The sequence below is a fragment of the Hippopotamus amphibius genome, chromosome 7 (genome assembly GCF_030028045.1).
Source record: "Hippopotamus amphibius kiboko isolate mHipAmp2 chromosome 7, mHipAmp2.hap2, whole genome shotgun sequence".
NCBI lineage: Eukaryota > Metazoa > Chordata > Mammalia > Artiodactyla > Hippopotamidae > Hippopotamus > Hippopotamus amphibius.
The window spans coordinates 13946438-13960780 of record NC_080192.1 but is presented as its reverse complement, the minus strand read 5'-3'; the positions used below and the strand labels follow the sequence as shown (position 1 = coordinate 13960780).

Genomic DNA, 14343 nt, shown 5'->3' with positions numbered 1-14343 from the left:
TTGATTCTTTTCCTAGATAAAAAGAAGCAAGAATGAAGAATTAAGCAGTTAAAAAATGACTAGTTCTCTACCCCAACAGCCCCCCTAAGAATCCTGCAGGTAGATCACACAGGCAAGATAACATCTGAAGAAAGAGTCAGCCTGTCTGCATGCAATGGAGAACGATGCAGAATCCAATCTCCTGCCTCAATGATTCACCGAGATTCTTCCCCCTTTTTCCACTTTAAAAATTGTCATGGCTGGACTTCCCTGGTGGCGCAGTGGTTAAGAATCCACCTGCCAATGCAGGGGATACGGGTTCGATCCCTGGGCCGGGAAGATCCCACATGCCATGGAGCAACTAAGCTCGTGCACCACAACTACTGAGCCTGTGCACTAGAGCCCACAAGCCACAACCACTGAGCCCACGTGCTGCAACTACTGAAGCCTGCGCGCCTAGAGCCTATGCTCCGCAACAAGAGATGCCACCGCAATGAGAAACCGGTGCCCTGCAACAAAGAGTAGCCCCTGCTCTCTACAGCTAGAGAAAGCCCGTGCACAGCAAGCAAGACCCAATATAGCCAAAAATAAAATAAATAAAATAAAAATAAAAATTAAAAAACATAAAATAAATCTTTAAAAAAACCCAAGAAACAAAAACTGTCATGGCTGAGCAGAATCGTTGGAGTTGGTCTCGGGTCACAAGTGCACCTTCTCCCCAGATTACCAGCTTTTCTGATTAAAGTACCTTTCCTTTCCACTGACACTTGCCTCTCGAATTACTGGCTTATGAGCAGCAAGCAGCTGAACCTGGGTTTGGTTAACAATTAGAATTTCTCTTTGTTTATCATCTCTTCCTCACATCCCACCTCAGAACATAAGAACCAGAAGAAAGGGAGTTTTGTCTCTTTTTCCATCATTGCCATTTCCCATCACAGAGAGCAGTGTGAGACCCATAGCAGAGGTTCAGTAAATATTTGTTGGGTGAATAATGACAACATAGCCTCCGCTTCCCTGCCCTGCTTCTCTGCACTCGCCTGACCAACCAGCTTACCATGTCCTGAATCCTTTCCTGCTTAACAGCACCTTGCTTCATATTTTTGCTACTCACACGTACATGCCTCATTGGATGTCCTCCATCTACCTTCTCCACCTCTCCACCAGCCCACGCTTCAACCTGCTTGAGAATCCATGAGAAATCCTACTATCCTCAGGGGCTCCCCCTGAGCATTCCAGTCTAAAATCTCCTCCCTGACCACTGACCTTGCATAGAACTGAGTCTACATCACTCAATAAGCCCCATATTCCCTTATGACATATTACACAGTATCACCAATCTCACTAACAATCACATTCATGTGAAGAGCATCTTACAGGTTGCAACTTTTTTTTCTCTTCAGGGAGTTTGAAGTCTAACATTCTGAGAATGTAGCCAGGAAGTGGAATAAACAAACAGCAGGTAATACCTTCATCTAACTAAAAAAACCAAAAATTATCCATAACTGAAAATATGCTATATACCAGATACTATTTGTGACTTTGTATGGCCATCCCATTTCCTTTTCACAAATACTGCATGAAGCAGGTATTATTTTCTAAAGTTTATTGATGAGACATCTGAATTTCAGAGAGGTTAGGTAACTTGCTCAAGCACTCACAGCAGAGTGAGTGGAAATGAACTGGGGAGGGCTTGCTTTTAACAGGGATGTTCTAATTCCTCTTCACAGAAACTGGAAGAAGCAGAAAACAAGTGTGTGTGTGTGTTTGTGTGTGTGTGTCTGTGTGTCTCCCCGCATTCACATAAGCATGGATAGTGAACGAGGGAGGTGAGGAGCAGGAGGGAGAGCAAGTGACTGAAGTTACTGAGAAAGCCAAGATACTCTAAAGGGGAAAACGATATACGAAGCTATAAAAGTTCAAATATCTGCTTTAGATAAGCAAGTCCCTGGTTCTGAATTACAGAAGCTGTGCGTCAAGCGAGAATGAGGCCCAGGGGAACCACCCAGCAGGGCCTCAAGGCCAGGTGCACCGCTCCCACTGGAGGCTAAGTAACAGGGCCCCCAGGATGACAACTAGGCATGGAAATCCTGAGCATGTCATAATGAGCCGCAAAGAAACAAGCAGTAGGTTCTATCAGTCGGGCTGCTCTTAATAGCTCTGCGGTGCACGCCTTCTTCGCCCCATTTTCAGACTGGGAAACTGAGACTCAAGAGGCCGAACAGATTTGCCTGGCCATACAACACAGTGAATGATCAAGCCAGATTCACACCCACGCCTGAGCCAGGAATGCCAGCTCTCTCCAGGCCCCTGGCCACCCTTCCAGGCGGCATCTGCAAGGGATGCGGACGGGCAGTGTGGGGACCGGGGCCTTGGAAGGCTCGGGGTGCTGTTTACCTCGCACTTCTCCACGACCGGCTGCTGCCCGCACTCGGAGCTGTTGCCCGCCACGATGCCGGCCCGGAGGTTCTCGCTGTCGCCGGTGCCCTCCTCCATGGAGTAGGTCTTGGAGTGGTTGCCGCGCCGGTGGGCCGGGCCGCGGCCCTGCGCCAGGCTGAGCTGCCGGCGGAGCGCGCGGTTCTCCTCCTCCACCTCGCGCACGCGCACCTCCAGGCTCTCGCGCTCCCGCTGGCTGGACGCCGTGTACCGGGGGCTGTGCGGCTGGGACTCCAGCGGAGACAGGGACACCGGCTTCCCATCTGCGGGCGCGGAGAGACCGGGAAGAGTTAAGGCCGAAGAGAACCCCGCGGGCCGCTCCCCATACCCCAGACCTTCAGGACTCTTCACAGTCCCATGTAGAAGGGAAAGCAGGTGCAAAGTGAGTTATAAATACACGCATCCAGACTGAACTGGGAATAAAGCTGGGAGCAGAATGACTTACCGTGGTGATTAAAAAAAACAAACAAACTACCCTGCTGTTTAATTATGTATTGTGTAATAGCCAAGACGCGGAAGCAACCTAAGTATCCGTGGACAAATGAATGAAGATGTGGTATATATACACAATGGAATATTAGCCATAAAGAATGAAATAATGCCATTTTCAGCAACATGGATGGACCTGGAGATTATCATACTAACTGAAGTAACTCAGATAAGGCAAATATCATATGCTATCACTTATATGTGGAATCTAAAATATGACACAAATGAACTTATTTATGAAACAGAAAGAGACTCACAGACATAGAAAACAAACTTATGTTTACCAAAGAGGGTGGGGGGTAAATTAGGAGTTTGGGATTAACATATACACACTACTATATATAAAATAAACAAGGCCCTACTGTATAGCATGGGGAATGATATTCAATATCCTGTAATAAACCATAATGGAAAAGAATATGTATATATATATATAACTGAATCACTTGCTGTACATCAGAAACTAACATAACACTAAATCAACTATACTTCAATTAAGAAAAAACTAACATGCTGTTTAGAGAAGACAATCATAATATAATTTTTCCTAATTAAATGCACTGTCTTCTTTTCCCTACTTGGCACATTTCCAGGTAGAAATTCTTGTTAGCAATAAACATGAATATGAAATAGGGGGAGGAGGGGAAGGAGGAGAGTTTGGGGGGGAGGAGTAGGAGGAAGTGGAGGAGAGCAAAAAAGAAAAGGAATATAAAGAAAAAATATTGATATTGACTAAGTTTATTTAGTTCTTACTATGTGAACTCCTATTCATCCTTCAAAACCCAGTTTCAGAAGCATCACCCCCCATGGGATGCCTTCTTCAATTTGCAGATAAAATATCAGCATATGCCAACAGCATTTCATAAGAAAAATATGTACCTGTTATACTGGATTTGGTAAATTGTTTTTACTAAATGTTTCCTATGAAGATTGGGGGTTCAATGAGGATAAAAACTGTCTTACTTATCTTTGTGGTAACATATTATATCTGATAAATGCTCTCACCGTGGATGCATCTGTCCATGCCAAGAGTAAAAATAATTAAGTGCAACAGGAAGAAGAAAGTAGGAGCATGGTCATGAAATTGAGTTCCAGAAACAATCTACTTAACAACCACACACAGAGAGGTCAAGTAGGTCTCTCAAAGTTACACAATCAGAACCCAGTGGTATCAGAATTCATACCCAGGTCTCTCATACCCAAACCTGTACCCTCTCCACTTAAATGCAGTGTCATAAAAGGCTATATACAGAGCCACAGATTTAAAAATTATTAATGTAAAAACCCCATCTCCCAAGGATACTCAGCACAACTCCCTGTGTACAGTAGGTGCTCAATGCATGCTTACGCATGAGGAGCCCCAGGGATACAAGACACACCCAAGACGGTCCCTCCTCTCTGTTCCCATGCTGCAGAAATCCCAGGATCCAACTACAACACAGCTGCCTCAGAGACGACCAAGCAAAAATCATCTCTCTAGAAAATTACCCTCTTCAGCCGCCTACTAAAAAAACACTTTTTCCACACTTCTAGTTTTTCTCCTTCCTGCCCAGACCCCACTGAGCTTGCAAACTGTCCCAGGGAGTCTCTGTGACTCACAAAACTTGAGGATCAAAGAACGTGATGAATTACACCCTGCGAGTTTCACCTGTGCTGCCTTGCTGCGCCGGCCTCTGCCCAGGGCTTTTTGATGTGTCTCTGGGTTTTCACAAACACGACTCCTTTTTTCCTTCTTAATCACCTCAGGGTTAAACGCCTGAGCTCCAGGTCCTTTGCTATCAGCACAGCAAATATGACTCTCTGAAATCCATTGCTCAGGACCACAGATCAAAGGCTGAGGCCGAGTGTGTGGGGATGTGAAATCACAGGTTGATTAGGGTTGCATTGTTACTGAGCTGGCCAATTACAAGCTCGACCCAGGCTTTGGAACCTGTCTCCTTGTTTGGTAAAACCAAATTAGTTCCACTGAAAATGAAAAAGAAAAGGCAGCAACAGCAATTGTGTTTTCTCAGCCAACAATGACCCTTCAAGCAGGGGTGGGGAAGATGGTCTTCTAGCTTCCATCAGTGGGCAGGGAGTTACACTTCACACCTGCTGTGGCTGTGTGCAGGGCTGGGTAGTTCACACTGATGTCTTGGGTTATCACAGCACAAGCAGGTGGCAATCGGTGTCTCCACTGCAGATAGAGAAACGGATCCTCTAAAAGCTTAAGCCCTGTTCCCCTCGTGGTGATTGGAAGCAAGGTCTCTGTGACTGCACGTGGCCAAGCTCCTGCATGTATGCCCCGAGTTGGAGGTACAGTTGCTGAGGGGCCTTCTTTCTTCTGAAAGGACCTTGGTACTTTTGAGAAGGAACCCAGCAAGCTCTGCAAGCCCACCAGGATCCCAGAAATTCTGAAAAATACACAATAAATGGGAACTCTGAATTTGTTCTTTGGAGGGATTAAATGCTCTGAGCTTTGGTTTTCCCTTCTCTAAAATGGAAAGAGAAACGCTAACCTTGTAAGGGTAATGGGAGGCTTAAGTAAGATACTGAAATACCAACCACTTGGCCTCTCATCAGAAGGTATTTGGTGTCAATCAGTTCCTACAACCCCTGTCCAAGGAAGGCAGGTGATATTATGGACAAGATGAGTTGATGATGTAAATTAGGGTGTTGAGGGTTGTCCATTTCCTGACCACAGGCTGTTGTTCTCTGCGTGGTACATGGGAGCAAGTGGCCAGCAAACCTTCACTTACTTTGATATGTGGCATCTCTGAACCTTCTTCCCTTCAGCCTTAGGCAGGTCCAAGTTCATCCAGAGGCAAAAGGAGGAACAGGCAGGCTTCCCATGGGAGTCCCATCACTTCCTCTAGCTCCTCTCCCAAAAGCCCCACAGTTTACTTATTTCTAATTCTTTGATTACTTGCTTATACATAAAGGCATAATTATGTAATCCCCAAGCAATTCTAATTCCAGGGCAGTGAGGGGGAAATGTTCTCAGTATCCTATTTCCTACTTTAGATCCCAACTGGTTTTGACCAAACTTAGCTCTCAAAGACTTGCAGGTGTTTTCTCTACCTTAAAGCTCCATAAATTTGTCATCAGTGAAGACATATAATTAAAAACCAGGCCTCAAGGGGTTGGGGGGCAATGTTGGAAAAAGCACCATGCATGCTGAGCCTAGTGCCTGGCATGCAAGAAGGGCTCAGTAAAGGCAGAATTGGAATTGCTGGCTTATGTGTGTGTGTGTGTTTGAGCTGGCCCCTTCCTGAAAGGGAGTGTCCTAGAGATGGGCTCCAAGGCCCTCTTGGCTCTAACTTTCCATGGGCTCATGTACAGATGGATCATGCATCTCTAAACCAGGCTGACCCATCCAGCGCTGCGTGGCCAGAAGTCTAGCCAGCAGAGCCCGTCACCCTGCCATGTTCAGAGCTCATTCAGCCTGACTCCTGCTTTTGTTCCTGGACTACACATCTCTCTGGCTCTTGTCCCCTTTTTTCCTGCTTTTCCTAACCCTGGAGCTTTACGGCCTATGGAAACCACTGTACCCACAGCAGTTATTTCTCAAACTGGCAGTAGTGAGGCTTTTCCCTCCGACCTATCCTGGGTAAAATTCCAGCCCAATACACATGCCTAGTACATGGCTCAGCCCATATGCAATTCATCACCTGAATTCAACAAATTGGTCCAGGATCCTGGTCATCAAGACAGGTCCACTGATTACATGCCTGCTGCATGTCCAGCTGCTCTCAATATGACCCCAATTTCCATATTTACCTTGTCGAAGACCAGAAACAGTTTAGGGGCTGTGATGGTTCATCTTATGTGTCAACTTGACTGGGTCATGGGGTGTCCAGATATGGGGTCAAACTTATTCTGGGTGTTCTGGGATGAGATTAACATTTGAATCAGTAGACTGGGTAAAGCTGATTGCCTTCGTGGAGGGCCTCATCCAAATAGTCAAAGGCCAGAATAGAAAAGGCTGACCCTTCCCCCACAAGAAGAGAGAATTCCTCCTGCCTGACAGCCTCTGAATTGGGACATTGTTTTGTTTTCCCTGCCTTTGGACTTGAACTGAAACATTGGCTCTTCCTGGGTCTCCAGCCTGCCAGCCTTCAACTACAACTACACCATCAGTTCCCCTGGGTCTCCAGCTCGCAAACTGTCCCTGCAGATATGGGACTTGACCATCTCTATAACTGCACAAGCCAATATTTATAAGTTTTTTATATGTAATTTTTTAAAGATTTATTTTATTATTTATTTTTGGCTGCATTAGGTCTTTGTCGCTGCGCGTGGGCTTTCTTTAGTTGCAGAGAGTGGGGGCTACTCTTTGTTGTGGCTACTCTTCGTTGTGGCTTCTCATTGCGGTGGCTTCCCTTGTGGAGCATGAGCTCTAGGTGTGCAGGCTTCAGTAGTTACAGCTTGCAGGCTCAGTAGTTGTGGCACACAGGCTTAGTTGCTCTGCGGTATGTGGGATCTTCCCGGACCAGGGCTTGAACCCATGTCCCCTACATTGGCAGGTGGGTTCTTAACCACTGTGCCACCAGGGAGGCCCTATAATAAATTTCTTTACACACACGAACCCTCTGGGTCTGTTTCTCTGAAGAACCCTGACTAGTACCAGGACCAACAACAGTCTGTAGATCACACTGAGTACCACTGCCCAGTACCCAGTCTCTCTATCCTCAGGGCCTGGCACGCTGCCTGCACTTAACAAGCATTTGAAGAAAGGATGAAGGGAAGGACTGGCATCTTTAAAAAAAAAAAGGGGGGGGGGGGCGGGCATGAGAAAAAATAGATCTAGCAAACCTTCAACCACCAGTTCAGCTGACCTTTGAACAACGTGGGGGCTGGAGGCATGGATCCCCTATGCAGCTGAAAATCCAAGTATAACTTTAGAGTTGGTCCTTGATGTCTGTGGTTCCACATCTGCTGATTCAACCAACTACAGATCATATAGTACTTAACACATATTAACTGAAAAAAATCTGCATGTAGTGGACCCATGCAGTTCAAACCTGTGTTATTCAAGCATCAACTGTGCTTACAAAGTGACCTCATTATAATGTTAATTGCTGAGGGGAGAGGGGGAGATAACCAGGAAAAGCAAACAAATCTAATCTAGTCAGAAGAGCATGGGATTTGGAACAAGAAAGAGCCGAGTTTGAATTACGGTCCTGCCACCTACTGATAATTAACCTTAGCCAAAGTGCTTAGCTTCTGAGACTTGCTGCCCCGTACGTACAATGGGGGACGCGTGTGTGTGTGTGTACGCGCGTGTGCATGCTCACATGCATATTACATGTATGTTACCTAGCATCAGGCCTAATCAGAGGAGATACTCAAATTTCCCCTTGCCACCCACCCTCCCCCACCCCACCAAATTGGAGGCAGAAACAAACACAGTAGTGAATAGGATCCTTCATCTCTGAGCCCCTTTGACCGTTGCTTCTCTATTACCTTTCCTTCCAAGTTTCTTTCTTTTTCTGGATCTGTACTCTATTTGTACACAGGGTACATCTCTGTCACGTAATGCCTATATGTGTTGATCTACAGTTCAGCCCACTTTGAGTTTAAAATGTCAAACAAGACATTATTCAAAATCTCAGTTGACAACATCTTCCTTCTCCCTCCCAAACTTCTCAACAAACATGAATTTATCATCAGATTTGAATCTCTGAATCCACTTGAGATGAATGCCCTGAATTAAGAATCAAAACAGCTAAGATTCGGAACAAAAAAGGTAAATTGAAAATCAAAATCAACCTCCGTGCAGTACAGTGACAGAGATTAGGGACTTGGCACCCAAAACGTCCTAAGTGATGATCTGAATCAATCTGTGTGCAGTGACTCTCTCTGGAGTACTGGTGTTCCACACCGTGATAGCCACCCCTGCAAATGCATAGAACTGGGGGACTCGTTAAGGGAGGCAGGGAGCCCCAGCCCTGAGGCCTCCACGTTGGGGGCCCAAACCAGCCCTTTCCAGTGGTGACAGTCCTAGATCTTTCCAGCCAAGGACATCACAGTCCTTCACTCACGCCCAGATTTCAGGAAGCCTGTCCCCCTGCATCTTTCCACCCGTCATGAAGACACTGCATCCCTAACCTTTACACGACAAAATCCCCCTACGTACAATCTGTCACCAGGGCCTGCCAATTCTCCCTTCCTGATGTTTGAAGCACTTGTTTCTCATCCTATTTCCAACATTCCCTCTCAAACCCAGCCTTTTAATCGTATCCTAAAATGGGGTCATCAAACTTCTGTAAATGCCAGGAGAGTAAATATGTTTTACTCTGTAGGCCATGAGGTCTCTGAGGCAAGGACTCAACCCTGGCTTTGCAGCACAAAAGCAGCCACAGAAATTCCTAACATTTGAGCATGGCTGTGTTCCAGTAAAACTTTATTTACAAAAACAAGTGCTGGGCCAGATTTGGCCTGCAAGCCCCAGTTTGTGGGTTGTTGTTCTAGAACATTGGTCTCCTCGGTTTGACTCCCCACGTCCAATCTCTCTCTGTTCCTGTCAGCCTCACTCACAGATGCCAGGGATCATGTTCTTAGTGATAATCCTATTGCCACCACATTTTGCAACCTGACAATGTACAGAAGCCACTCCATCTGCTTCAAGGTCATCTATCAAATTCAACAAACACTTGGGCAGTTCCTACTGAGTACATGTCCAGTGCTTGGAGGCTGTGTCATCTCATTTTAATTTTACAACACTTTAATGAAGTGGGCACTAACCCTATTTGACAAATGGGGAAAAAAAAGAAAAGAAATAGACACATGATTTAACTTGTTCAGTGTCATTCCAGCAACAGACGGCAAAGGGAGAGACTTGAACTCAGGTTCATTGGCTCCAGATCAATTTCTCTATTTGCCCCAAACCACAATGTCTCCTATTTGACCCTCTCCAAACATGTCACAGACTGAGGGATCAGGAGATGAAGTTCTGCTTCATCTCCTGGCCCCTCAGCCAGTAGTTCTTAATCCTGGCTACCACTACAACCTCCTGGGAAAGTTTAAAACAAAACAAAACAAAACAAACAAAAAACCCAGATGACTTAGCTCAGAATCTCTGGAAGTTAGGGTCTAGGAATCAGCATTTTAAAAAGCAGCCACCCTCCTGTGTTCTCACGTGTAGTCAAGACGGAGAAACCCTGGCTTAGGCATTTCCCCCAGTCCTCAAGCTGAGACACCATAAACCCCATTTGTCGCTGTGCTCCTTAAGGTAAATTTAAGGAACGGGCTTAGAGGCAAAGAGATCCTAGCTGCACCGTTGCACTTAATTCCGGTACTGCTCTGACCCAGGGCCCAGCTTCCTTGCTGAGTCTCTACTGTAGTCATAGAATAGCTTCCATCATGTAACCCAGGGCCTTCCTGGTTTCCTATAACCTAGGCTGCACAGCTTCTAGCTCCTCCAAGCTCGGGGCTGTTTTACTGCTACCAATCCCCCTTCCTTCCAGAATGAGAGCTCTTCCCAAAGCAGGGCCTACTACTGCAGCTGCCATACCTTCCAGCTTCCCTGGGTCCAGACTCCCCTCTCTATGACCAAGAGGTCACTTTATTCCAATGATTTCTCCAATTTTTAACCTTCCACATAATGTTGTTTATTAAGTAAGCGTTTTATAATTTTAAAACACACAATGCCTTCCTTTCAATCAACATAAAAACTTCACACTCTCCTTCACTGCATTTTGAAATTGCAAACTAAATTAAATATTGTGGCTAAAGTCATTGTAGAAAAATTTAGAAAACTCAGTTCAATCTTTAAAATCTCACATTTAAAACTGTTTTTAAATTGTGATCACTGGGTCTCCACATCACAGCTGAATCTACAGACACATCACAAGCTCAGGTGTCACTAATTCTTGGTAGTTTACAGGTTCAGGGTAAGACACAGGTCTGGAGGGAGGCATTTTCTCAAGTTCTGGAATTATGGAACCAGATTTGCCCAGAGGAGGAAAATGGGAGTGATGACACGAAAACGCTGCTTACTTGTTATGGGATAAACAGAGAATGTCTTGGCCCAAAACTCCCCAAAGTCATTTTCTGGAAGTCGTCTTTGGCCATCCAAGCAAACCTAAGTTCCAGCAAAGACCTTGGAGCTCTTCTGGCAAAAGACCAAACACAACAGTAAGAAAAGAGATCCCCACAAGCTTTCAAAAAGAATCTGAAACGAGCAGGCCAGGAAAAGAAGCCTAGATTTGTCTTATCATAACATGGTAAAAGTGATTTGACTTTTTCTCCTCTATGAAATTATTTCCCAGAACCTTGTCTTAGAGAGCTTCATTAAGTCAAGAAAACGAAGACATTTTTTCGCACCAATTTGCTGTATCCATAGTTGGGGTTTGGGTAGCAGTGTTTAAGGGTATCCTAATAAGCAATGATGCCAGTGGTTTGCCCCTTGAAACTTCAGGATCAATGATTTCAAAGCTTCAAATGCCTTTTGCCAAAATCCTAAGTTGTGAAAGTCTGAGGCAGTTGGTCTTTGAACTAGTGTCCTCATAGCAGAGTAACAATCTTTCCGCTTCTAAATCTGGCCAATCGTATTTCTCTTTGATGTGCAAGGAATATAAGTACTAACAGAAAGACTGTTGGTAGCATTCAAATCGTCACCAAACAAGACAAAGGATAATGTATTTAGTGCTCTACTGTTTTTTATATAATTGAATGGCATGATAGCAGAGTTGAGTTCTTAGATCACCAAGTGGTTTAGGAAACAACTATTGCAGGGTAAGAATACAGTGCATTCCAGAAAATGTGATGTTTCTTCCAATTTGGAGAATCAACCAGTGTGTGAGAGCAAAATAAACTCATATTTCAATCACCTTTGCTCACTCTCTGCCCCCACTGAGTTCATTAACTTCAATCACTTTTTGCATAGCCTCAAAGACACCCAGCTTTACTGTGGTCTCCAATGGCTGAGTTTGAGAAAGCAATGTTTCCCCTCTCACGGTCTCTTGAGACACATTTCATACACCTGCAACAACTGGACACAGTTCCCTTTATTAGGAGAGACATCAAAACTAAAACAAGCAAGATGATTTATTTTATCCTTTGCAAAACATGAACTGAACATCCCCACCCCGAGTCACCAACATGGCCCTTGACTGTAGCATCAGACTCAGAAATATTCTAGAATTTCTCCTTCATTTTCTCTTTGGCAGCACGCAAGATAAATGACTTCATATTTTTCCACTGATCTATTTTTTTAACCTAAGCAATAAATGTGTTATTTTCTATGAAATATTCATAGTCCTTATAAAATCCCACTAATATGTTCCAAGAGTGGCAAATCGTATATGCAGGGGAGAATATTTTACAGTAAAAATTTTTTAATAAGGCTTGAATTTTTTTGGGGGGTTTTTTTTTTTTGGTAATTAAAATCTTGTTCATATCAAGAAAGCTACATGGGATGACTCTACCAAGGTTTTAAAATTTTACATTCATCACACTAAAGATACTGAAAACTAACTTTTTCTAAAAACGTGAGGCCATACTTGCCGCAAACCTCACACTGTCATTCTTGGTGGCCATATTTACTTATTAGAAAATATTTTTTAAAAAATTTAGTGGGGAGTATTGACAATAATGTCTGGTTTGGATTATAGAGGGATGGGGATTTCAATAGCAGGCAGCAGCTGCTTCACGACTCCAAACAAATCAGCAAAGCCCTGGCTCATCCATTCTGCTTCCTTCTCCTCCCCAGGGCTCCTAGATCCTTTCATTTCAGGGGTGAAGTGTCAGGGCGGAATTCAGATCTAGGGAAAAGAGTTAGGGACGCTTGTAAAAAAAAAAAAAAAAAAAAAAGGACCCAAAAGAACGACTGCCTTCCATCATAAGTGCATCTTTCATTGGACTGTGTCAGACTTGAACAATGGTGCTCTGCTCATCCAGGGAGGGAGGGAGACCACCAAACAGCACACTCAGACTTGGATAGTCTCCTGTGTCTGGAGGATGGTACTCTCATGAATGTCCTGGGAGTAAAAGAGGAAAACAGTACAAAGCATGACTAGAAGATGAGAGTATTCTTTATGCTCCCAGTGATGGTCGGTGATGGTGGTCAGTGTGCTTATCTGCCACGGTATCTGAAATCAGGCACATGCCAATCTGAGCAAAAGCTCTCTTTCTCTGGGCTGCATTTAAGTGAGGATTCACATAAGGGAAAAACCCTCTTCTCCCACCTCTGGGGTTTCAGGAGGTCTCGTGTCAGTGAGGACTGGCTTGATTTGCATCAGGTCTTCTGGGCCCTCTAACCCACCTCATCTCCTCTAGGCCGAACTGGCTTTGAGACAAAGCTGCTGCCCTTCCTGCAAACCTCATGTGGGGTGCACTGCATTAGAACCCAATTCTGGCCTGCAATGTTCATGATACAGTTAGACCTGACGATGTACTGAAAAAAAGGAGTTGGAAAGGAGATCAGTAGAAAGAGTTATCACAGACAAGTAGGATTCTTGATTTGCACTGGTTAAGAGAAGAGGAGGCAAGTATTTTTGTGAATGTGGTTGATTCCTTCAATAGCATCCCCTTCCTGTAAACTGCCACGTCACCCAAATCAGTGTAACCATCCTCAGCTCAATTGTAAATTAAAAACAAGAGAAAACAAGCAAAAGCCTGCCTGAACATCCCTTGCCTATAAATGACTGCCCTCCTTTTCCCTTCTTCACAGTCTGCAACCCCACCCCTTATCAGTTTGACTTAAACTTATATTCCAATTGCCACGAGCATTTACATGGAAACAAAATTTTAAAAAAGAAGGAAAGAAAAACACATCTTTTTTTCACCCTTTCCTGACAAACTCAAACTATCCCTTGGGAGGAAATCAGAAATGAAGAATGAGGTGTTATCGGGATAGACTGGGGAGGGGGTGGGTAGATAGAAGATTTTTATCAGGAGCTCAGTTTGACAGAAATAGCATTTTATCAGGATGGGCACTTGGCAAAGATAGGACATTGCCAAGAGCAAGATAGATATTTGGGTAAAATATCGTGCTAATACCTATTAAGCAAAACCTGCCATCTCTACTTTTGACAGAGTGTTATTTTCTTCCACGTCCTACTTCAGGGATGATGGAGATTTTTCTCTAAGGTGTTTCCAACCTTATCACAAGAGCAAAAAGAATAAAACTAAGCACCCTCAACTCAGCTCCACTGTGAGGCAAAGCCAGGATTTTCCTCGGCACGTTGAGAGGAAGCACAGGCCTGGGTGCAAGGAGGACTTAGAGAGGACCCAAGAGATGCCTGGATGATGATGCTCTAGAACCAGATCCCAATCCCTGGCCCTAAAAGAGAAGAGTCCCTTGCAGGCCAGAGGCCCACCCAAGGCTGTACTAATGGGGCTGACCTCAGAGGCCATATCAAGATGGGGAATTTGGAGCGGATCTGTAGAGAAGAAACCCTTCTTTGAGGCCTTCTGGACTTTCTGGAACTGCTCTTGAAATCTCCTGCACTTTCTGAC

The 14343-nt window shown here is 44.7% G+C and overlaps 1 protein-coding gene across 1 annotated transcript in view; it reads right to left on the bottom strand.

The window, feature by feature from the left end:
* Window positions 1–14343, bottom strand: part of LARGE1 (LARGE xylosyl- and glucuronyltransferase 1) — a 558406-nt gene that overhangs the window by 314005 nt on the left and 230058 nt on the right. The window contains exon 3 of the mRNA XM_057740821.1: window positions 2374–2675. Within this exon, the coding sequence (XP_057596804.1) occupies window positions 2374–2675 (302 nt within the window). The remainder of the gene's footprint in view (window positions 1–2373; window positions 2676–14343) is intronic.